Source organism: Cololabis saira, chromosome 24, assembly GCF_033807715.1.
Source record: "Cololabis saira isolate AMF1-May2022 chromosome 24, fColSai1.1, whole genome shotgun sequence".
Classification (NCBI taxonomy): Eukaryota; Metazoa; Chordata; class Actinopteri; order Beloniformes; family Belonidae; genus Cololabis; species Cololabis saira.
The window spans coordinates 6906976-6930289 of NC_084610.1; the positions used below are offsets into that span (position 1 = coordinate 6906976).

Below are 23314 nucleotides of genomic sequence, written 5' to 3' on the forward strand. Positions count from 1 at the left end.
GCCGTCTGCGGCGTGGTAGGGTTTGAGAAACATTGTTTTTCCCGGAGGACTTAACACCACCGCCAGAGCGGCAGCCGACGTCGGTGGTCGGCCTGCCCGGCGCCGGCGGGGCTCCGTGGGGGGACACCTGGGGCGGACGGGTCGACTCGGTCTCGCTACCGAGAGGGAGGCGCTGCAAACCCCCCGGTGGTCGGGGGGAGCAGCGCCGCAGAGGCGGGCCCGAAGGAAGCCGAAAGCCGGCCAAAGTGTCTGAAAATCGGGCGAAAGTGGCCAGGACCCAGGGACCCACGAGTCCCGGGACCCGACCCAGGGACCCACGAGTCCCGGGACCAGGACCCAGGGACCCACGAGTCCCGGGACCAGGACCCAGGCACCCAGAGACCCCAGACACTCACACCCAGCCCGCCAAACGCTGCACTGCACCCGGCCAAGACCGGGGCCACGTCCCGGTACGGGGGGTAGGCTACTTGGGCTTTCCCTTTGCCTCCTGGACCTCCAGGACCCCAGTTCTCACAAGCACACCGGCCAAACACTGCACTGATCCCGGCCAGGACCGGGGACAGCTCCCGGTACGGGGACTTGTGCTCTCCAGGACCTCCAGGGACCCCAGGACACTCACAGACAGCCCGCCAAACACTGCAGCTCGCCGGGGACACCTCGCGCTACGGGGACATTGGCTCTCCAGGACCTCCAGGGACCCCAGTTCTCACAAGCACACCGCCAAACACTGCACTGAATATGAATAAACGGTTGTTTTTGGTTCGTTTTTTCGTTCCTGTTGACTAGTAATTTCATTTTTCTTATATGAAATAGAAAACGAAAATAAAAGCGTATTTTGAATCTTTGTTAAATCATATTAACACAGAAAAAGAAAAAATGCAGTGTAATTCAATATTTGTTTTTTGTTTTAAAAGGAAAATCAAATAAACCAATCGTTTTTTGTTTTTTGATTCCCACTCATGATGGAAAAATCCAATGACCAAAAGATACACGGACCGGGGCAGTATGTTAGAGTTCAGTACATGTTATTGATTGGACGCTGCAGCTGAACGGACTGTCACAACATCACTGCAGTTTCATGATGGAGTGAAGACAGATTACAGATTAAACTCATGTTTCACTCCCAGGTTTCATATTTGATTTATTTTCTGTATCAACATTAAAAAAATCTAAAACTGTTAATTTTCAATCTGATCAACAAAAGAACCAGAAACAACTTTCTTCATTTATTACTGCGCATGTGCAATCCCCCCATTTGTCCAATCCTTGTTTTCAGTATCCTTGGAAGAGTTTTCCACTCGCTGTTTTAATTCCCAATTTCGATTTTCAAACACATCAATTTAATCGGATAACGGATAATAGATAATGGATAATGGATAACGATCCGTTTTCCGTTTTTTATTATCAAAACAAAAGATGGGGAACGTATTTTTTGGGATTATTTCTCTATTTTTATTTTGTCATTTCAAAACAAAAAACGGGTGGCCGCGAAGGTCCGTGTATCTTTTGGTCATTGGATTTTTCCGTCATGAGTGGGAATCAAAAACAAAAAACGATTGGTTTATTTGATTTTCCTTTTAAAACAAAAAACAAATATTGAATTACACTGCATTTTTTCTTTTTCTGTGTTAATATGATTTAACAAAGATTCAAAATACGCTTTTATTTTCGTTTTCTATTTCATATAAGAAAAATGAAATTACTAGTCAACAGGAAGGAAAAAACGAACCAAAAACAACCGTTTATTCGTATTCGTGCACCGGAAGCTGGCATTTACAACCGAGTGAACTTAGTTCTGGATATTTGACAGGCATTCCTGTGACAATTCTCTCCAGGGGAAGTTTGATTTTAATATTTAATTGGTCGGGTTTACGTGACTCGGAAATGGCTCTGTACGCGGCAGTTCGGGTAACCATGGTTACCATGGCGGCGCTGAAACAACAGATTATTTATATTATATATATATATTATATATTATATATATATTATATATATATATATATATATATATATATATATATATATATATATATATATATATTATAATTAGGATTATTTTTTAAAGATTGATTAAGGACTTGTTCCACAGCGGTTTGACGCACAATGACATTTCCTGCACGTTGCAGCAGATGAGTCTCCTGCAATGCTCAGAAATGAGCGTCAGAAGATTCTGTGCTCGGCATGATCTGAGGAGAAAAAGACGCAGAGCTGGAGAGCGCTTTGATTCATCATGGCCGAATGACCGGCTATCTGTGTCACTGGGGGTGCATGCTGGAGAAGGTCGGGTTGGAAGAATTAATTTAGTCCCACGCGTGAAGTATCCACGTGATTACCATTATATGTATAAATTGCACTGCAGCACAAACTTTACCTGACGCCAGAATTCATGGCTGATGGAGCTCTCTCAGGGTTCTTCCAACCCGACCTTCTCCAGCATGCACCCCCAGTGAACACAGATAGCCGGTATTGCGGCTTTCCTTAAAGAGCCGCTTGAGAGTTTATTGTTAGGTCCTGTATATTTGCATGACGCGCTGCTGACAGAGAAGCACGCTGAGTCCGAGAGAAGTTTTATGGCGTTTAATGACAAAACTCAGCCACAACGGCCTTCCGACATGCTTAATGGGTTTTAAACGTGTACACTGCAAACGTGATCGGGGTGATCAGTGATCAAAGCGGTCAACAAAAATTAGGCTACGGCTCCCTAAAAGCCTGTCCTAACTGCATGCGAGCGTCCGACCGTCGCGTCACACTGCGTGGCATCGGACCCGCTCTGTCCTGAAACACTGAACGCGTCATCGGCCCCACGTTCTACCACGTTCTTTTGATTGACAGCTGAGACTCGCCTTTTAAAAGGCTGATTTATGGTACCGCGTTACACCAACGCAGACCTTACGGCGTAGGTTACGCGGCCCAGTCACCGAACGGTGCGCGTCGCCGCGTACCCTACGCCGTCGATTTTACGCGGAACCATAAATCAGCCTTTATTCACTCCTGAATTATGCGCTCCTGAAAGAAACTCCTAAAATTACTCCTGAAAGAGTAAAGGGACAAGTAAAAAAATGGTGATTACTTGTAATCTTCCTACGTTTGTACTTTCTAAACAGAAAACAAGCTTATTATTCGGTGGAATAAGTGGGGAAAAAACCGAACGGTGACGCAATGAAACAGCGAACAGCGTGAGTGACCGGCGTGTGGTGTTAAAGCAGCAAACATGTCAGATCATTACTGGGATGTGGGGAAAAAGCAGAGGACACGAGAAATCCGGCAGGATCCGGCACAAATTAAGCCCTAAGATAAGATTCTTATTATATCTTATTATCTTATCAGAACCTTCCAGCCTGGCGATCTCCCTCCAGCAGCTGACACTTTATTGAGGTTCTTGTATTGGAATGACTGTTTCCTACAGCGCTTTCAACTTTTTTTTCCAACTTTCAACCGGCTTTCAAAGCGACCGACGGGAAGAAAATAGAAGCAGGGCGTGCGACAAAAGTCCAGCTCAAAACGACGCTGCGTCGCTCGCAACCAGTGTAGACAGTGCAATAAAAATAAAGCAATGGAACTGTTTTTGACGCTGACTCTCGCTCGCGTCGCATGCAGTGTGTATATTTACAATATACTGTGGACATCTGAATAAAAACCTCATAAATAGATTGAATCAAAGCGCTCTCCAGCTCTGCGTAGCCTTTTTCTCCTCAGATGATGCCGAGCACAGAATCTTCTGACGCTCATTTCTGAGCATTGCAGGAGACACATCTGCTGCAACGTGCAGGAAATGTCATTGTGCGTCAAACCGCTGTGGAACAAGTCCTTAATCAATCTTTAAAAAATAATCCTTAATCTGTTGTTTCAGCGCCGCTATGGTTGCCATGGTTACCCGAACTGCAGCATACAGAGCCATTTCCGAGTCACGTAAACCCGACCAATAAAATATTAAAATCAAACTTCCCCTGGAGAGAATTGTCACAGGAATACCTGTTAAATATCCAGAACTAAGTTCATTCGGTTGTAAATGCCAGCTTCCGGTGCACGAATATGAATAAACGGTTGTTTTTGGTTCGTTTTTTCCTTCCTGTTGACTAGTAATTTCATTTTTCTTATATGAAATAGAAAACGAAAATAAAAGCGTATTTTGAATCTTTGTTAAATCATATTAACACAGAAAAAGAAAAAATGCAGTGTATTCAATATTTGTTTTTTGTTTTAAAAGGAAAATCAAATAAACCAATCGTTTTTTGTTTTTTGATTCCCACTCATGACGGAAAAATCCAATGACCAAAAGATACACGGACCCGCGAAGTACACGGACCTTTCAGAGCAGGATTTCCCTCTTTTAGTTAACTTTGGCTGCAGTCACATGGGTGCTCACTGGAGACTCCCAATAAGCGAAAGTGCTGTGTGAAACACAGGAAAATCTGCATTCATGTGGTTTTGAAGCTCAGGTTCCATAGATAGGATGAAAAAGCACCTCAGTTTAAAGATCTGCAGACTTGCTGTTTGCCGCAGGGGCGTGCCTGCAGCTCTCTGTTCATGTCTAATCTCCATTAGTGTCCAAAGATCTAGTAATAAAAAGAGGGGGAAGCTCACAGACACATGAGTGCTTTGATGTGTTTGAGTTGCAGCGCTTCTGGTAAATTTAACTCTTTGATACGAAGAAGGAATCTAGTTCGTCTTGATTCCACTGTAATCAAGAACTGCTACTGGAAAAGTAAACAACTAATCAGTGAAATGACATCCAGAATGGTGCAGAGTCCAGTAGGAATGCAGGTGCATGACTGTTGTTGGTTTTGCAGTAGAAAGTTACAGATCTAAGGTGTCTTTAACAACCCCTGCAACCATATTAGTTGTTTTGAATCGTGGCACTTGGAAGATCCTGTATGAGTCATTGAATAAAGCCCGGCCCCACCCAGTTGTGAATGGTTTGGTAGGTCCTACACTGGTGGCTGTAAATGGGAGCGGTACCAGACCCATTTCATGAGAGAGAATTCTCACAAAGTAAATAATCATAGCTGCCCAGGCTTCAATCAGATAACTTCAAAAGTAGAAAATAACAGCGCTGTGTAGCAAGCACGTACATGGAGACGTGCAGCTGCACACCAAGTAGAGAAGCGGTTTCAAAATCTATTCTACTACATGTCAACAGCTATTACAAGCAATATTTCAAGCATTCAGATTTGATGTGCGTATAATGTAGACATTACAGCACTCCCATTATGCTTCATAAGGGCCCACATTTGCAAGAGTGATGGTGTATGCGAGGCTCATTTTTGTGCTAATGGAGTCAGAATTTGAATCCTATTCAGTCCCCATGTGCCCATTAATGCTCCAAGCTCAATAAAGCTGTTTGCAAATTCCTTCAGAGGATCTCACAGTATCACTCAGTATGATGACTGAAACCCAGCGTGTAGTCCAAGCTTCATCCAGAGCACTGCAGGGAGGTTAAACATCCACATGTGAAGAGGAAATTACTGCTTTTCAGCAGTTTAGCTCCATGTTTCTTTAAAAATAATTCAAGCTTTAAAAATAATTCAAGCTTTAAAATCAAATCTAACTGAAATTCGAACCACTAAAAACAGAAAATATTGGGTAGAAAAACCATTGGCATTTACACACTGTTTTCAACACGGATTGAACTCAGATCATCTAAGGCCCCGTTTACACGTGGCAAAAACGGTGGTGTTTTCATGCGTTTTGGCCATTCGTTTACACAAAAACGAAGCTCAAAGTCACCAAAAACGATCATTTCTGAACACTCCGGCCAAAGTGGAGATTTTCAAAAACTCAGTTTTCACGTTTGCTTGTAAACGGAGGGAAACAGAGATTTAGGCTTCAGAACGTCACATTATGCAACAGAAACGTCACCAGCATCATTTGTGCGACCTGTGTTTACAATTTGTTTGGCCACCGTCAATATTTTCTTGTATTTTACCTGTTTTATATTCTAAAGTCACACTTAAAAGTAACTCCACTTCTCTGTCACTCCAAACGAAAGACTCGTTCTGTCTTGGAAGTAACTGCTCAGTCAAGGCTGATTTATGGTTCCGCAGAGCCTACGGCGTAGGGTTCGCGGCGACGCACACCGTACGTAGGCTACGCCGTCGATTTAACGCGGAACCATATTATTCAGGCTTCACACGTGTCATTTGGTGACTTTTTTTTCCAGGATTCTGATTGGCTAGCATGACTTTATCTTCTCGTTACACTGCCCCCTGCAGGTTTGGCTGCTCATAGCACCTTAACAGCGTATTCATGCGGGTTCGTGTAAACAAGGATATTTTTCAAAACGTAGAGGGGGAAATATCTGTTTTTGTAAATACCCGGCTATGTGGAAACGTGGCCTAAATGTTGTTATTCTTAAATTCAATGGAATGAAATCAGCCAACACATTTAGAAACAAACTACAATGTTTACTGTTAGTAACGCATTGCTGAATTCAGCAATCTAATTGAAATATTTGAATGTATTGGATACAAATCCTTGTGTATTAATCTTTTAGATGGTAATTGATTTAGTTTTGTTTTTTTTCTATACAGGTGTGGCTGGACCTCCTGAAGCCCACACTGAAGCAGATCAGACGTGAGTGGCTCAGACTACACCTACAGGGGTTTAACAAACCTGTGATTATTCACAAACATGATCCTCACTGAAAAAATAATTAGTTTTAATATATGAAATGAAGTTAAAAGTGCACTAAGAGAAACAAACTGGTGATAAAGTAGAATTTCTCTGCAGCTTGTGAAACTTCTGTTTCTGTGTGTGTCTTCTTGCTCAACCACTTCCCATCATTTCTCCCCCTCAGGGCCTAAAAACACCATCCTTCGTTTTGTGGTGAAGTTCTTCCCACCTGACCACACGCAGCTGATGGAGGAGCTGACTCGGTAGGTCCTCTCCACGCAGAAACCCCGCCCATCTGAAGAAGCATCCCCTTAAATTAGAGACATGTCGGTTTCCTGTCTGGCTCGAGTATTTTCAGCCCATTTCCGCACCACTTCTGGCTAACACATGAAAAGATGTTGTCATCTCTTTTTGCACTTGTCGTTGTTCTTGGCCTCACTGACGAGCCGTGTGAGGTTTTTACTCTCATCTGGGAACCGGACTCATAAAAACATTTATTGTCCCATGTCAGCTAAAAAGAGGTGCTCATGAAAGACTGTGTTTGGTTCTGGAGACCCAGTTTTTACAATAAACCTGCTTGTTTAGAAAGTTTGGATAATCAGCAACCATCTATTTGGAGCTTTTTCTAATTAAATCTGACAGTCCTTTCAGAGGCGACGGCGCTGTTTCTCTGAGCTCCCGTCACCGTCCTCCCCCTCCCCCTCACATCACCAAACACAAACAGCAGAATGATCTGACCTTCCACATTTTCCCATGATGCTGTGCTGCCCATCTGGACTCACTTGGGACAAACAGGAAGTAGCTCTTGACTAGAATAGTTTAATCCCTCCGTGTATTTATGCTTACTTGCTTTAAACGTGACAGAGTAGTGATTCATACTCATTTTTTTAATATTGCTGACGTTAAAGCACAGATGGACCAAATGTAAAATGTAAACCGGAAGTGAGAAATACAGAGGGTCATACATTGGACAAGTTAAATCAACCATGGGGGCACCGTTTAACATCTGCTTCTATCATCCCGTCTATTATAAATAGCTAATCTGGAAAATAGGAATGGGCGATATTTTACCGTTCATGATATACCGTCCAAAAAATTCCTCACGATAAGAATTTGTCATCTCGCGGTAAAAACGATAAATTCCCGTTGATGATGTTTTTGTATAAAGCTGATTTATGGTTCTGCGTTAAATCCACGCACAACGTGAAGGAAGGAAGGAAGGAAGGAAGGAAGGAAGGAAGGAAGGAAGGAAGGAAGGAAGGAAGGAAGGAAGGAAGGAAGGAAGGAAGGAAGGAAGGAAGGAAGGAAGGAAGGAAGGAAGGAAGGAAGGAAGGAAGGAAGGAAGGAAGGAAGGAAGGAAGGAAGGAAGGAAGGAAGGAAGGAAGGAAGGAAGGAAGGAAGGAAGGAAGGAGGAAAAGGAAGGGAAGGAAGGGAGAAAAAGGAAGGGAAGGAATGAAGGAAGGGAGAAAAAAGGAAGGGAAGAAGGAAGGAAGGGAGAAAAAAGGAAGGGAAGAAGGAAGGAAGGGAGAAAGAAGGAAGGGAAGAAGGAAGGAAGGGAGAAAGAAGGAAGGGAGAAAACAAGGAAAGGAGGAAGGAAGGGAGAAAACAAGGAAAGGAGGAAGGAAGGAAGGAAGGAAGGAAAGGAGGAAGGAAGGAAGGAAGGAAGGAAGGAAGGAAGGAAGGAAGGAAAATGAGCCAGAAAGAAAGAAAGAAAGAAAGAAAGAAAGAAAGAAAGAAAGAAAGAAAGAAAGAAAGAAAGAAAGAAAGAAAGAAAGAAAGAAAGAAAGAAAGAAAGAAAGAAAGAAAGAAAGAAAGAAAGAAAGAAAGAAAGAAAGAAAGAAAGAAAGAAAGAAAGAAAGAAAGAAAGAAAGAAAGAGAAAAGGATACATTTCCGTTGATGACGTTTTTGTGTAACAAACATGGCGGATCTCAGAGCGAGATAGATTTATAGTTAAAAAGATGGAGTTGAATTGGTATTTTTTATATCGTGATACATTTTTTAGTCCATACCGCCCATCCCTACGGGAAAATGTTTTGTCTGGAATAAAAAGGTAGGTTAAGGAATTTCTGGGTGACATCACATCTGTCGATATTTGACCAAAAATCAACAAAACCTTTTCCTCTGTTGCTCCCTGAGAAAACACAGCCCATCATGAAATCTCCCCAGACCCCACGGTCAGCCCAAACCATCCCCTGGTGATTGGTTCCAATGTGTGTCATGGTTTGGTGGGGAGACCCCTGATCTGTTTCTACTTTACAGACCCAGGGCTGTGTATGAAGACGGGTGTTTTTTTTTTTGTTTAAACAGTGTACTTGAATGATCAGATATTACATAGCCTACCTTTTAAGATGGAAATGGCACCTGACACGTTTACCTCCAAATAAAACTCTGTCTAGTCTACAGGTTTATTATAGAATCCTCTTTGCATACATTAATTTTTGTCTTCTTGTTTTCTCTTTTGGAGGGCCAGATTTAGTTGCAGCCACAAGGCTATATATTCCCCCGTGTGATGTGAACAGACAGCTGGGAGCAAGGCATCTCTACTTGTACATCATTCATCACGGGAAAGGCCTAATAGTTTTGTCGATCCTGATTATAGTCTTTTTCATTGCAAACTAGGCTGTTTACTTCATCCTTTAAGACATGGTGGAGCGCAGCTTTCCTGCTTGTGACTGCAGGCAAAAACATTCACAAAAGCCTCATTAACTTTATATGCAAGGCAATCAGGCCCTAATAAAAAGGTTAAATTGGATAGCACATTAAAAGGTGCTGAGGACCATTAAACCTACACATAAAAGCACATGCATTCAATCTAAATCTATACCTCCGGCTACCCTGGGATAGTAAAAAGAGAGGCAAACTTATATTTTTAACAGGACTTTGTTAGATTTTTTTCACTTATGTTCTTATACAGTTTATCTCACAAATGATAAAAAAAAATGGCTATGAGTCTAATGAGCCTTGTGTTGAATCAGCAGAACGTTGTCTTTGAGCTGATAGTGGTCTTTCAGGTCAGCAGTATCCCTTTTTCTTCATGATGCTGTCTCTGCTGTTTGTTGATGAAAAGGCTGCATCATGACCTTGAACATGATCTTACTAGAAGTGTTAAAGCGTCTGACGCTAAAGTTTAACGGAAAGACTGGTTTAGATCGGTACCTGCACAGTATGGCCACTGTTTCAGGATACAGCGAACAACCGAATAATCTCTCCCTCTTTTTCCTCCCTCTCAACCTGGTTTTTGTGGCCGCAGGTATCTTTTTGCCCTCCAGATTAAACGCGACCTGGCCTGCGGTCGGCTCATCTGCAACGACACCAGCGCCGCCCTCATGGTCTCCCACATCATTCAGTGTGAGTGCAACAGAGATGCTATGACCCCAATGAATGTTTAATTCCTTTTTTTCCAAGATTTGTTGCGGTCTACTGTCAAATTGCTCATTGGTTGTCTTCATTTGCATTATTTTAGTTTGCCTCAAGACTCTTGAGGAGGGTTAATTTCTCTTCATGGTGCAGCTAAGAAAAACCAATAATCAGACCAGCTGTATCCCGTCTATGTCCTTAAGTTTAATTTATTTTAATTGCATACTCTGTTTAAAACCTGTGAGCAAATTGAATTAGTCTTAACAAGATTCCAAGACTGTGCACTGCCAGATATAATAAAATCACAAGTCTGACATATCACAAAATTACTTTCATCTTGCATTATTGGATTCACTGTGGATCTCTTTACTTTCTGTTTAGTCGTCACTTGCACGGCTTGGTAAAGCCACCAATGTTGCACACATGAAAAGAGTTCCCATCTTCTTTTAGGAGCTGTTAGCCTCAAAGGACTGCTTGTGTGGATGCCGACACATAAATCACACATGATAAAAATAAATTCCCTTTGGGGATATTTAAGCAGCACTTGCTGTGTGGTATGTGTTTAAAGTCCCCGTTGGTGTTATAATATATAACATGTTTTGCTCTATGACACCTGTACATGTTGTGGCTCAACAATGCAGGAAAAAAACTGTTGTTTTTTTTTTTTACTGGGATTCTTCTTATCAGTGTTTTCTTGGAAAGTCATTAAAATGTAGATGACTCATTCAGGGGCATGGTTTCTCACACATTCAAACCTAAGCAAAGCTGATTTTCTTTAAAGTGGGCATGATTCAAAGACGCTTTATTGTTTATCCACTTTTCACATGCAGCTTTATATCCATGTGAAAAGTGAAAACTCAGACTCGACATCAGCTCCTATCTCCCACAGAAGACATGGATCCCAAACTCCTCGTCAATTAATCTTTGCTTTTGCTCTGCTGTTTTTCCACATCGGTATCGTACATTTACACAGTTCTCACACAGTAGCTATTTTTACACACCTCAAACATAAATACACTGACTATTTTTGACCAATTAGAACAGACTGGTGCTTTCTGGAGGGTTATCTTTAAAGAGACACAACGTTTCAGGTCGGAGGGGACAAGAGAAGGTTTTATTTTTACATTAAAAGCATAGAAACTTGTTCCAGTAAACTTCTAAAATAAAATTATGACTTTGTTCCAGTAAACTTCTAAAATAAGATTATGAATTTGTAAGTGTAGAGATGAGCTCTCTAACAATGTTAGCGGTCGTTCAGCAGGGCAGGGCCTGGCCCGTCTTAATTTGTGCTGCTTGATCATGTTTCCCACCTGCTTTGTCAGCTGCACAAAGCGTCATTGTTTCGTATTATTGCAAGAAAAAAAGAGATAAAACATCCTATTTGAGTGTAATGGATGCTTCTAGAGCATTCCCTCCCCGTGCCCACGGTTTGTCAGCCCCATATGTGCAGGATATATATGGTACAGTTTAATTTCAAACCTCCAGACAGCAGCATACTGGCACAGCATGCAGAGAACATTGCCTGGTTGCCATGAGAACCGTCTGTGCTTAGCTTGCCGGTGCACTGGCAGGTGGTACAGTATACAGGGTTGTTGTCATTGCCGGTATTGAACAGATGGGAGACGCATGCATCAGCAAACTTCTTGTCATCTATAATAACATGTTCTGTAAAGGATGTGAACTATTGACGTGTTCCTTTCACTTCATGTCAGTATCTCCACCTGTTTTACTTAATTTCATGTCTCAGATGCATCACCACCACCTCACCCTACTTCTCCTTATTTCCACTCCAGAAACAAATGTTTATTCTCTCCCCCGCCTCCAGCTGAGATTGGAGACTTTGATGAAACGCAGAGCTGGCAGCACCTCCTCCACAACAAGTACCTGCCCGACCAGGACGCCATCAGAGACAAGATCACCGACTGCCACCGGAAGAATGTGTGAGTTACAACACTTTCCCAGAGCTCAGGGTAACAGCGTATGCAGAATGTGGATTGTTTTGCTGAAACGAGCGAGACTTTCCCTGTAAAAAGAAAGAAAAGCTGCCCCATTACTTTGGGTTATCCTTCACCATTAACGGACCTCCACAATCATGTTGATGACCAATTCTTTGAACGATTATGCATGTCATGAGCGCTTTAACTCTGACTCATGTTGATAGAAGCAGCATCATTATCTTGGTATACTCAGAAAATCTGAGGTGAGCTTTAATCTTCTGCAAAGTGTCAGGAGATTGTTTTTTCTTATAAACACACGCAAATCCAGCGCGCACACATAGTTTTATAATAAAACCCAAACACAGAGATATTTATCTGTTTATTTATATGCGCACTTGTGAACACACACCCATTGCACAATTACATACCCGACCCAGAGCTTTGGTCCCCACAGAGACCACAACTCAGTTCTTTTAAACGTCTCCCTCTGCAGTGGCAGCTATCTGCAGTCACACCATATGGCACTCCCTCCGTGCCCCTGGGACCACAAACACATACACTCTTGCTTCTTTTGTTTCAACCCCCCCACCGAGTAGATTTTCATTTTTTCTGCAGATATAAATTCACCCAAACCCTTTCAACCACAGATAAACAGCACTCTGACTGCGAAGCACCACAAACCTCGTTCTCGTCTCTCCTGGCTCCAGCCCCTCAGCCTCCCCGTAGCCGACGCAGGAAGGAAGTGGGCAATTCAGCAGCTTATACAGGAAACAGGAAGCTATTTTCAGATTTTGTGAGGAAACAAACTTCTTTTGTGGCGGATTTCTTTCTTCCCACCGTGGGCACTTCCATCTTATCTTGTGATGTATTTGAAAACTGCAACTCTGAAAAAGTGACGTGAATAAAAAGAAAAAACAAACAAACTTGCAGTCGTTGCCATGGTAACAGCCCCCAAAGCCCACTTCTGTCAAGAGTGAGAACTCATTTATAGGTTAATGGCAAAAGAGGCCAACTAAAATGTGTGTTTTAATTGTTTTTTTTTCCCCTGATGGATTGGTTGTTGATTGATCACTGTCCTCCCTCGCCAGCGGGCAGACTCCAGCAGAGTCGGACTACCAGCTCTTGGAAATCGCCCGGCGGCTGGAAATGTACGGCGTCCGTCTGCACCCGGCGAAGGACCGAGAGGGCACTAAACTCAGCCTGTCTGTGGCGCACACCGGAGTGCTGGTTTTCCAGGTAACACCCCCAAACATCTGAAACCAAATATATAAAAACAGAAATGGGGGAAGTAAGAACAAAAAGGAATTATTAGAACGCCAAATCCTCCTAATTTAAAACACTAACCGATGCTCTTAAACTCGCTTTTGTTTTAAAAATGTGAGTCTTTCCAGAGACATTTACGAGGCTGTAATTTACGTTTGAAGCGACTGCTGTGAGTTGTAAATTCCTTGAATGTTTTTTTTGAGGATGGGGAAGAAGAATGGTCCATCTTTAAGTCTGGACAACTTATCGTGGAGGTTTTTTTTACAAAAAATAAACCAAAACAATCCTACACATGTTATATATTTCTATATTGGTGTTTAAAATGTGATCACAGCACATTTATTTGAGAGTGCCATGCCTTCTAAGTCAAATCACGTCTGTTTGGGGGGAGAGAATAAAAGATTTCTTCTTCTTTTCACAGACTGACCCAAATTTTGTTCCCTTTCTGCATTTTCAAGCTGGGAGCTTGAAAGTTTAGCTGAATCCAAATACTCCGGTGCCTCTTTGTGTGTCTTAGATCCTGCTGGATAAAATCCACTTTTAGTACACTTGTATAATGTATTGTCTTTGTCTTTAGGGCTACACAAGAATTAACTCCTTCAACTGGTCCAAGGTTCGCAAGCTGAGCTTCAAACGGAAAAGGTTCCTCATCAAGCTGAGAGCCGACCCCGCTGTAAGTCCATAACGTTTATTTCTTTGGGCCTTTTTTTTCTTCTTTTCTTTCTTTCACTTGTGCTAACTAATATCTGCCCATGCGACCTGCAGCAGAGCGCCCATCACGACACGCTGGAGTTCACCATGGCCAGCAGAGACTGCTGCAAGGTGTTCTGGAAGATCTGCGTGGAGTATCACGCCTTCTTCAGACTGTTCGAGGAGCCCAAGCCCAAACCCAAACCCATCCTCTTCACCAGAGGATCTTCATTCCGCTTCAGGTGAGGACTGGACGGGAAGCCATTTTTCTTTTTTGTTTGTATCATATCAACTTGTTTCAACCAAACCGAGATCTTTTAGAGCTTTGTGGGGATTTGTTTTTGGCAGTTATAGGTACTTAAACATTGGTGAGAGTAGATTTACATGCACGCTGTTCTTATCATTGTACATTTGGGTCAGCTGCACTGAACCTCTCCATATATGGACACGTAATCGTCCTACAGGTTTGGATAGTATCATCCCTCCTCAAAGCAAGTGTCCATGTTGTCGTTCTGCTTCTCGTCATCTTTGTCTGGTGTGTTTGTTTTCTGGATGATCCAGTCAGCATCTTCATATGCTCCAAGCAGAGTGACCTTGCAGACTCGTACAGATGAAGAAGTTTACGTCACACCATTCTCAGACTCGATAGCTGTGAATAGGGTTGAGTGTTTTTTGCTCTTTTTTTGTTTGAGCCCAAAAGGATCACTCTCAACATTTAGCTGTTTTACCCATTTTTGTGCGTGAGCCTGAGTAAAGTGGAGATAACACGGCCAGACTGAGTGTGCCTTTGTAGATCAAGCAGAAGAAGACGATAGAAGCCTTTTTTGTTTGTTTTTGTTTCAAATTGCTCAATAATTTTGTAAACCTGACCCACCCTTAATTATAAAAAAAAAAAGAAAATCGTGGTTTTATCTTCATCATTAACCCCCTCACGGTTCTAATATTTGGTGTTCCTCCAACATATAATCTTATCACGTCCCAAGAATTTGATTGGGCTACCTTTGCTGGACTTATCATGCGTTAACTGTCCTCTCTCTGTCCGTCTGTCCTCTACGTGCAGCGGCCGAACCCAGAAGCAGATCATCGACCACGTGAAAGACACCGATCCCAAGAAAGTTCCATTTGAGAGGTGAATCCGCTGTCTGTGTTTGGATCCCTCCGAACTATCATTTCATGAGACGGATCAAAGTTCCCGTAGCGGTAGCGAGGCTGGAAACAGTAAATCAGATTTGTCATTTATTAGGTGATGAGTTGCACATGGCCTCATGTATCCCCTCTGGGGGTTTTTCTTTTTTTTTTTTTTTTAGGAAACACAGTAAGATTCTGTCCAGCAGCGGCATGTCGCCTCAGTCTTCTTCCATCAGATCACAAGTGCCAAATGAGGTAATGCACACTTAAACATCTGCAGGCTCCGCGGACCGCTGCACGTTTACCAACTCCTTTTTCCTACGTTTTCTTTTCTTCTCCAGAGTGCCGTGTCAGTCCTGTTAGCGGACCAGCCCGACTCGGCCAGATTGAGCCAGGAGGCGAAATCCAACGGCTCGGGGGAGCCGGCCGTGGCTCCCGCCACCAACGGCTTCCACGTCAACATGTCCATGTCGGACCAGCTCCATCAGAACCACCACGGCGCAGGATCAGCACCAGACCAGCGTCCTCTCAACCCAGGTCCAACCTGCAGGGCAAACAAAGGCAGCAGCTCCTCTATTCCTTACATAGACTGCAGCGACATAGACAGCGAGTGTGATGTGACCAAGAACGGCAGGGCTCCCAGGGGCCACGGCAACGCAGACGACAGCAATGACGAGGAGTCGTACAGGCAGGGCGGTGCAGGGCAGGGCGGGGGGCGAGGTGCAAGTCTGTTTGGGGTTGTCAATGGCTTCTACCACACCAATCACCAGGGAGTGATGCAGCAGGGCATGATGGGTAACAGAAACGGCCTAGATCATTCTCAGCTGGGTAACAAGTTTAACATGAGTCACGAGCTCACTAATGACGACATTTTGTCAAACGGCTCCTTCCACGGTCGCCTCCCGCTGCAGAGCACGCTGTTAGACGAGATCTTCCAGGGTCGGGACAAGCGAGGCGTGGGAATGGGAATGGGTCGGCCGCTGGGAACGGGGACTCGCAGTCAGTGCTCCAGCCCGGTCATCAGCAGCTTCCACCCCCGCACAAACTCGCTCAGCCACGCCGAGATCACAAACGGTCACAGCCAGTCGCGCTCGGCCCCGCGATGGGATGACGGGGGCCATTATTTTACTAAACGTCCGGGAGTTTCCCCCGTGGGAACTCCCTCCGTCACCCCGTCGTCCCATCCCCCTAACCACTACGGCAGCTACTCGCCCATCACCTCCAACCGCACGCCCACGCATTTAGCCAAGATGTATAACAACAATAACATGAGGAACCGCTCCGATACCGATCCGTTCATTCTCAGCCAGATCACGTCCACCCCCGTCCCAAAGTACGACCCGCACCGCTCCGGGCTGCATACGCAAGCGCCGTGCTCCGCCCCCATGGAGCGCAGGATGATCATAACGAACGGAAACCACGCTAACCTTCTTGTTCCGGGTCAGGCGCGCTCCAACAACGTGCAGCGGTTATTCGGTCGCCAGGGGAAACCCGGCAACAACCAGAACAATCTGAACCAGCCGGTCCAAACGATCGACGGGTCCACCAGCAGCGGCACGGACACCAGCGACACCGAATCAGACACGGGCAGCAGCGCTTACAGCCAGCCGCTAACGTACGGAAACCCGGCCGCCATAAGCGCTGCCAATTCCATCAACTCAAACGGCGTGAATGCTTCCGCGCTGGCACGCGGCAAACTCTCGTTTGGGAGTCTGCAGCTGGAAGGAGGGGACGAGGAGGAGGATAGGTGTTACCGTTTCAGCGAGGAAGATGTGGGAGGTCGCGTTTTTAGCTGTTGAGCAGAGAAAAGAAAAGTATGAGAAATAAGAATTTAGCCCGCTATAACGCAAAAAAACAAAAACTAAGAAAAACTTATCAGAAGTTGTAGTTTATAGTCAGTTACACTTGCAAGACACTTCACAACTTGTCCGTCTTTTCACTACTTTTATAACAAAACACCTATTTGTAGATGTTTTAACATATTTTTGAAGTATGAAAATCATTTTTGACAGAAATTTGGCACTTTTTTACGAGGAATTGATACTAATTACTTCCAAAACCCAACTATCTCCATTTTTGTCTAAAATGATTTATGCAAACCACTCGTATGTACTTTTAACGTAACAAACGGTGAAATCTTTTCTAAGTTAGCTGCCTCTTTGTAAATACTTATTACCATAGATAATGTTTCAAGGACACCCTTCCTTTACAATGTGCCATAACTTGAAAACTTTATATTCAGTGTTGATAGGAAACTTGAGGGAAACCTCCACAGCTTCTTGGGAAGATTATTTCCATGTTTTTTCTTAAAAAGTTACTTCTTAGCATTGATGATATTCATGGTGGTGTGTTTTATGTAGGAGGAATTTTTCTTTCTTTTTTTTTTTTGTTTTAGCTGCAAAGTTAGGTGATGTTTTCTTGTTGTTTATCTGTTATGGTATTTAGATGGTTTTTACATGGTTACTGGTGAAAGGGGACCAAGATCTACTGCCTTTTTGATTGTTAGTGTGCATTTCGTAGCATTTTTCCTAAATCAGAATAATAATAAGTCCACTTTGTTGTTGTGCAATAGAAGTTCATCTAACTGGGAAGTTGTGAAGGTTAAAAGGGGGACTTTTGTTTCGATTTAGCTGATCTCAGATGATTTAGTTCAAGTCCTCTATGATTGTACAGTTTTATTGAAAGGTTTAGAAGATAAATGGATTGTACTTAAGTCCTCCATTAGTAGAAAACTGTGAAAGTGTGTTTAATATGCTGGAGGAGGAGGGCTGTAGCCGACGGCCCGTCTCTTCCTCCCTTTGAGGTTCGTCCTTTTGTTCTGAGCACTTTTTTAATGACTTTAGTCCGTTTCTATCCGTCTGTTGTGCGTGAGTTGCACAGTGATTTGGTCGTTTGTGGTAGTTTTTATTGTGATTCTCTTTTTTCTTAACAGATTTGTGTCGTTTAAGCTTAGCAAGTCTTTGAACTGGCCTCAAACCTTTTAGATCTGTATTTTTATGATAATCAAAGCTCAGTGTGTCGACATTTGTCCTTTCTTGTCTTGGTGGTTATTGGCGATTTTAGTCCTTTTCCATCAATTTTTTTGAATGGTTTTACACAGTGAAATACTCAAAAGCATCAAGCATCATTCTTAGGCCATCCGCAGCTGTCTGCTTTGCTTGGCTTGGCCCCTGGTATGCACTACTCACAAAACAAGGTAACTCGGCGCTAATGTTCGCTCCCTTTGGCTGCTGTTTTCTCACCTGTTACGCTGCTGTTTATTGGAGGCTTCCCATCCCCATCTGTCATTTATTGGCTGACTAGCTCGTTGTTTTTTTCTCTCAAAGCAAAGCTGAATTCAAACAAGCCAGTTATATCATGTTGTAGATCAAAAGGAGCACTGTCACATTTCAGTGAATTACGGCGTAAATAAGATGCTTGTTAGTGTTTTGGACAAAGCATAAAACATCAACCCAAGCTGCAACGTGACTCCACTTGGACTAAATGTCTTAAATGTTTTACCACTTTCTGAAGTCAAACAACTTCTCTTTCCTCAGAGCTATTGCTTCCTCCTGAAATGAATGTTTGTGCTTCCTGCTTTGTAAATGCACTGTTTTAAAGCATGGTTTATTTTGTTTTTTGGGGGCGGGGCAGGAGAAAAAGGGCTCCAAAACACTGTGTTCTGACCGTTTTTTCCTTCACTGTACGGTGGATGCATGTTAACCAGACACACTATCTGCCTTTATGTCACTCTGCTCTGTTTTTGCTCACTTTGTCACTTTGTGTTTCTGTCACAATCCTCAAAATGGTCTCAGATGTTTGAGAAGCGTTAGGTGCAGTGGAACATCAGCTTCACATGTAACCTTTTCTTTCTCATTGACTGTTTCAGTTTTCACGACTTGCTTGTCATTTTGCCCTCGTGTTTAACTGCACCGTATTTATTTCAAACATTTAGAGCTCATATGTGGTTGGGTTTCCATGCTGGGCACTAAGACAGAGCAGGGTCGGATCAACTCCAGTATTTTTATTTAAATGGAGAGTGAGAGGGCGCAGGTTGACAGACATTGGTCAAGTTAAGCTTAATGCATCATGTAAGTGCAAAAATGATATCTTTGGGAGACGGGGTAATTTGTTTTGTAAGATGGAAAGTCTGTGTGTTGTCAGAGGTCGAACAAATAATCCAAACATGAAAACTGGGGTTGAATCCACCCGTCCTGCTTCTACTGCTTCTCTCCTATTTGCATTTGCAGCCATTCAATTCCATTCAGCCTTTATTTTAAATATATCTTAATGAACTGTACATACAGTTACTGTAAAGACAAAGTAGGACCATTTTAGACAAAACTGATGAAATTAGGTGTAACTCTGAAATGACTCAAAATTTGAATAACAAAGTTTTACTTTTACAAGGAGGAAGTCCCTTTTACAAAACCCACATTAACCTTTTACAGGGCAAGTGACCATTACCATTACAGAACTACCTAGTATGATTATCACCAAAATAAAAGTTACAAAGTTAATAAAGGTCCTTTTAATATTCTCTAATAGCCCTATACAGATGACTCATTGCTCTATAAAGGGTTGATATCAGTGAATATTTTAATGATTTTTATCTTAATTTTATGTCTTTAATCTCAAAGAACCCAGTGTTCTTACAAAATTGATGACTTCAATTTCAGAAAATTATGAACCCTTTTCCCAGTTTTCCTTGTGATTTTACCACTTTATCAGAAAATGTCTGTTTATGCATATTAACCACATCTTTAATGGGTTTTTTTTCTAAAATGAGCCATAAATGTCCTAATATTGTAACAGACTACTGTAATTTTGTATTTATAATGTAATTTGTGTGTTAATGGAGATAACCACAGCCAAATTAGCATATTTTATTCTGAGATGAAAAGTAAAACAAATACTTGGATGACTAAACACATACACCGTTAAGATGTGGACATGTACAAATGCTTATACCTATATGATTGAGGGAATAAGTTTGACATTTAGGAATCTAGAGAAGCTTTCGATAAGAAAAATTGATGCTTTCATGCTTGTTTGTTAGGAGCTACTTAGCTTAGCTCAGCAGCCAAGCTGTCCAAACCAGTCACTTGACTACGCCACTACCACTTATCACCTTATTCTTTTACAGACAGTGAATTGTAGAAGCAGGTAGATGTGGTTTTATTTGGATTTTGTTGCTCATTTTCACTTGGACAGATTTAGGCTAGCAGCTACTTTGCTTAGCGAAGCAGTTAGCCTCGCTCTGTCAGAACAAACATCTACTTGGTAGCTGCACTAAAAAGTATTACATCTTGATATCTTGTTTGTTTAATGTGTACAGCAAGTAGGCGGGTTTTTTGGTGGTATTTTGGACAGATTACTGCTGAGCTAAGCTAACCTGCTTCATATTTACACCCATGAAAACAAATCAACATATTTCCCAGTATCTTATATTATTTTTCTGTAGGGTATTAAACTAATATAAGAGGGCATATTTACACATCTGTACATGTCTTTCTTTATTAACACACTTTTTTACTGAGGGGCTCTTAAAAAGGAAAAAAAACAGCTTTCTGACGGTTCTTCTAATGCTGTAACATGAAAATATGTGGCTGCTTAAGTTTGCATGTTGTGCATTCACTTAATTTCTCTGATGGTGCATGTCAGCGCTGTAGCATGCTGTGAAATTTGGATCACTAATGAATGAATACAGAAGCCCCTTTCCTGCCTGTTTTAACTGAAGAACTGCCAAAAAGTTTGTATAAAAAGCCTTTAAATCATTGATTTTCTTTTAACAAACTCTGACTACATGGTCTAAGGGCATACTGATTCATGTGTTTTCTGTCTCTGTTGTAACACTCCTCCTGCACACCAACGCCAAACACCAACTTTGATCTTTCACTTGTTTCTTCTCTCAGTTTTTCTCTTTTTAACGCTGTAACTGACTGTGGTGCACTAGTGTCAATAAAAAAACATCTTTGTATGACCGAAGAAAAGGGACTTGAGAGTTATCTGTAGTGACACCACATCCACACCGGCTCCTGCTCGGATGCTTGTCCCCTCCATGTCTGTGCTGGCGTAGCTGAGTCTGTCTCGTCTCGTGTTGAGCATGTTTCTGTTTCGGTTTTTTGTGTTGGCTTGTTTTTTCTCATCTGTTTGTTCTTTTGTGTGTAGTGGTTTTCTGTTCGGTGGTAAGTTCTTTTATAGCACCCCCCCTCCCTCACAGATCTGCACTCAGTGGTTGCCATGGTTTTTACCCATGATCCAGTTTGGTGTAGAGCAGTGGATTCTTTGGAAACTTTGCAACTGGGCAAGTATACAGTCACAACTTGGTAGCACGTAGTTGACGTCTGTAGTGATTCTAGCTGTAGACGGTAGGTGTAGTTCTAGCTGGTTTAGTTCTAGCCTTGATGATGACATTTTCAAAGAAAAGTAGCCAGATGTGGACTTGAATGACATTTACACCAGGCAAGTCTGTCAAGAAGAGCCTTTAGTTACCTAATACACTAATATTAGTCATTTTATTTGACTTCCTACTAACAAACGTTAACATCTATCATAGTTTTCCCTCCCATTTTACTTTTTTTTTATTTTAGAGGTGGGTTCAAGTAGTCATTTAGCGTTGATTAACTAACATTTGTTAAGTGGCAACTAGCAACATGACGGCTGCTCATGTAGGTTCATAGTTTAACATCGTAAGGAACTTGTCATGAAATTCATTGCCTTACAGGCTCAGAGGAAGAATTCTTAGGAAATGTCTTGGAATATTTTTGTACTTCGACCTTTTTCATGAACAAAATGCTAAAAATGTGAAAACCTTTATTTTCCTCAGTAAGAAGTAAATGATAAAAAAAAGTTTAATGCTTCAGGGCAGTGAATTTCATGGGAGTAGTATCTCATCTAACGCCATCCTTTATCCTCTACCCTCTGTTCTATTCTCATCCCCTTTTCTTTTTCCATATTCCTACTTTCACCTTTCCCCCCCTCAGAAGGCCCCGGTTCAGAGGAATCTCCGCTGGGTAGTCCCCATGTGGTCGTTAACGGCAACGGCTCGCTTAATGGACAGGTGATGGGTAGTGCCGGAGTCGTGGGTGTGGATCCGAGTCCCGAGGGACAGCAGTTCTCACCGCTAACCAGTCCGCTGCTCACCGAGGCCGGATACGTCCGCAATGATGATGAAGATGAAGCCAGGAGGAAGGTGGGCATGTGGACTCCTCCTGTCAATCATTTTAGCTCACAAGGCCACAATATAACGCATCATTTGAGGAGCTTGACTTTAATTTTATGTGTAGATTTTGTCAAACTAAAGATTGATGGTTGAACTTGTGGATTGATCTCATCCTTCTGTTTGTGTCCAGAAGTTTCCCACAGACAAGGCCTACTTCATAGCTAAGGAGCTGTTGACCACAGAGCGGACCTTTCTCAAAGACCTGCAGGTTGTAACGGAGGTAAAGATCTCACAATCATTTCTACAGTTCTATATTTCCTGTGTTCATCTACACGTGTCCCCCACTCTGTCCTGCTTTGCCCATGTGCTTCAAACAGACAAGATATGGTGAAGACATAAAGATCCACCAAGTTTAAAGGGGACCTATTATGAAAAACACGTTTTTATATAAAGTGGTCTCCACTCAGCCTGCCAACTCAGAGGAGGAGGAAAGCAACCAAATTCTGCAGTGTCTGTACAGCCGCCCGCATGAGCCGTCCATTATGATGTGACTTTTACGAGCCGTTCAGATTCTGCGCATTTTCATTACGTAACCAAAATGCAAACCACGGCCACAACTATAAAACCGTGTAACTGCATGCGAGCGTCCGACTATCGTAGCACTGCGTGACATCGGACGCTCTCTGTCCATCTCCCTCCAGCAGCTGCCACTTTATTGAGGTTTTTGAGGTGAAATGAGGAGGAATCATAGAGATAACTTCTCATTTCAACTAACTGGATCAGCCGTTCCTCATCCATGACCGTTTCCTACAGCGCTTTCAAACGGCTTTCAACGCGAGCGACAGGAAGAAAATAGAAGCAGGGCGTCCGACAAATGTTCAGCTCACAACGGCGCGCCGTGTCGTGCGTCGCTGCAGCCAGTTAGGACAGTCCAATAGAAAATAAAGCAATGGAATTGATTTTGTTGCTGACGCTCGCATCGCATGCAGTTATGACACGGTGTAACTCCGCCGGCTGGAGCTTCCGCCATTTTTCTGTAGCGGTGTATCGCGTCATTCAGGCAGCCAATCAGCACAGAGCCTCATTATCATAGCCCCGCCCACTCAGAATTCCGCATAATAATGAGGTTAGAGAAAGGGAAGATAAAGACATGGTTTAGAGGCTGAATTTCTCATTTATTTA

The 23314-nt window shown here is 42.7% G+C and overlaps 1 protein-coding gene across 1 annotated transcript in view; it reads left to right on the forward strand.

Annotated features, from left to right (window-relative positions):
- The window catches only part of LOC133425345 (FERM, ARHGEF and pleckstrin domain-containing protein 1-like), a 67090-nt gene that overhangs the window by 31291 nt on the left and 12485 nt on the right, over nucleotides 1–23314 (forward strand). The window contains exons 4-15 of the mRNA XM_061716146.1: nucleotides 6531–6573; nucleotides 6797–6875; nucleotides 9864–9961; nucleotides 11796–11910; nucleotides 12996–13143; nucleotides 13748–13843; nucleotides 13936–14102; nucleotides 14921–14989; nucleotides 15168–15243; nucleotides 15330–15525; nucleotides 21954–22162; nucleotides 22323–22412. Of these exons, the coding sequence (XP_061572130.1) occupies nucleotides 6531–6573; nucleotides 6797–6875; nucleotides 9864–9961; nucleotides 11796–11910; nucleotides 12996–13143; nucleotides 13748–13843; nucleotides 13936–14102; nucleotides 14921–14989; nucleotides 15168–15243; nucleotides 15330–15525; nucleotides 21954–22162; nucleotides 22323–22412 (1386 nt within the window). The remainder of the gene's footprint in view (nucleotides 1–6530; nucleotides 6574–6796; nucleotides 6876–9863; nucleotides 9962–11795; nucleotides 11911–12995; nucleotides 13144–13747; nucleotides 13844–13935; nucleotides 14103–14920; nucleotides 14990–15167; nucleotides 15244–15329; nucleotides 15526–21953; nucleotides 22163–22322; nucleotides 22413–23314) is intronic.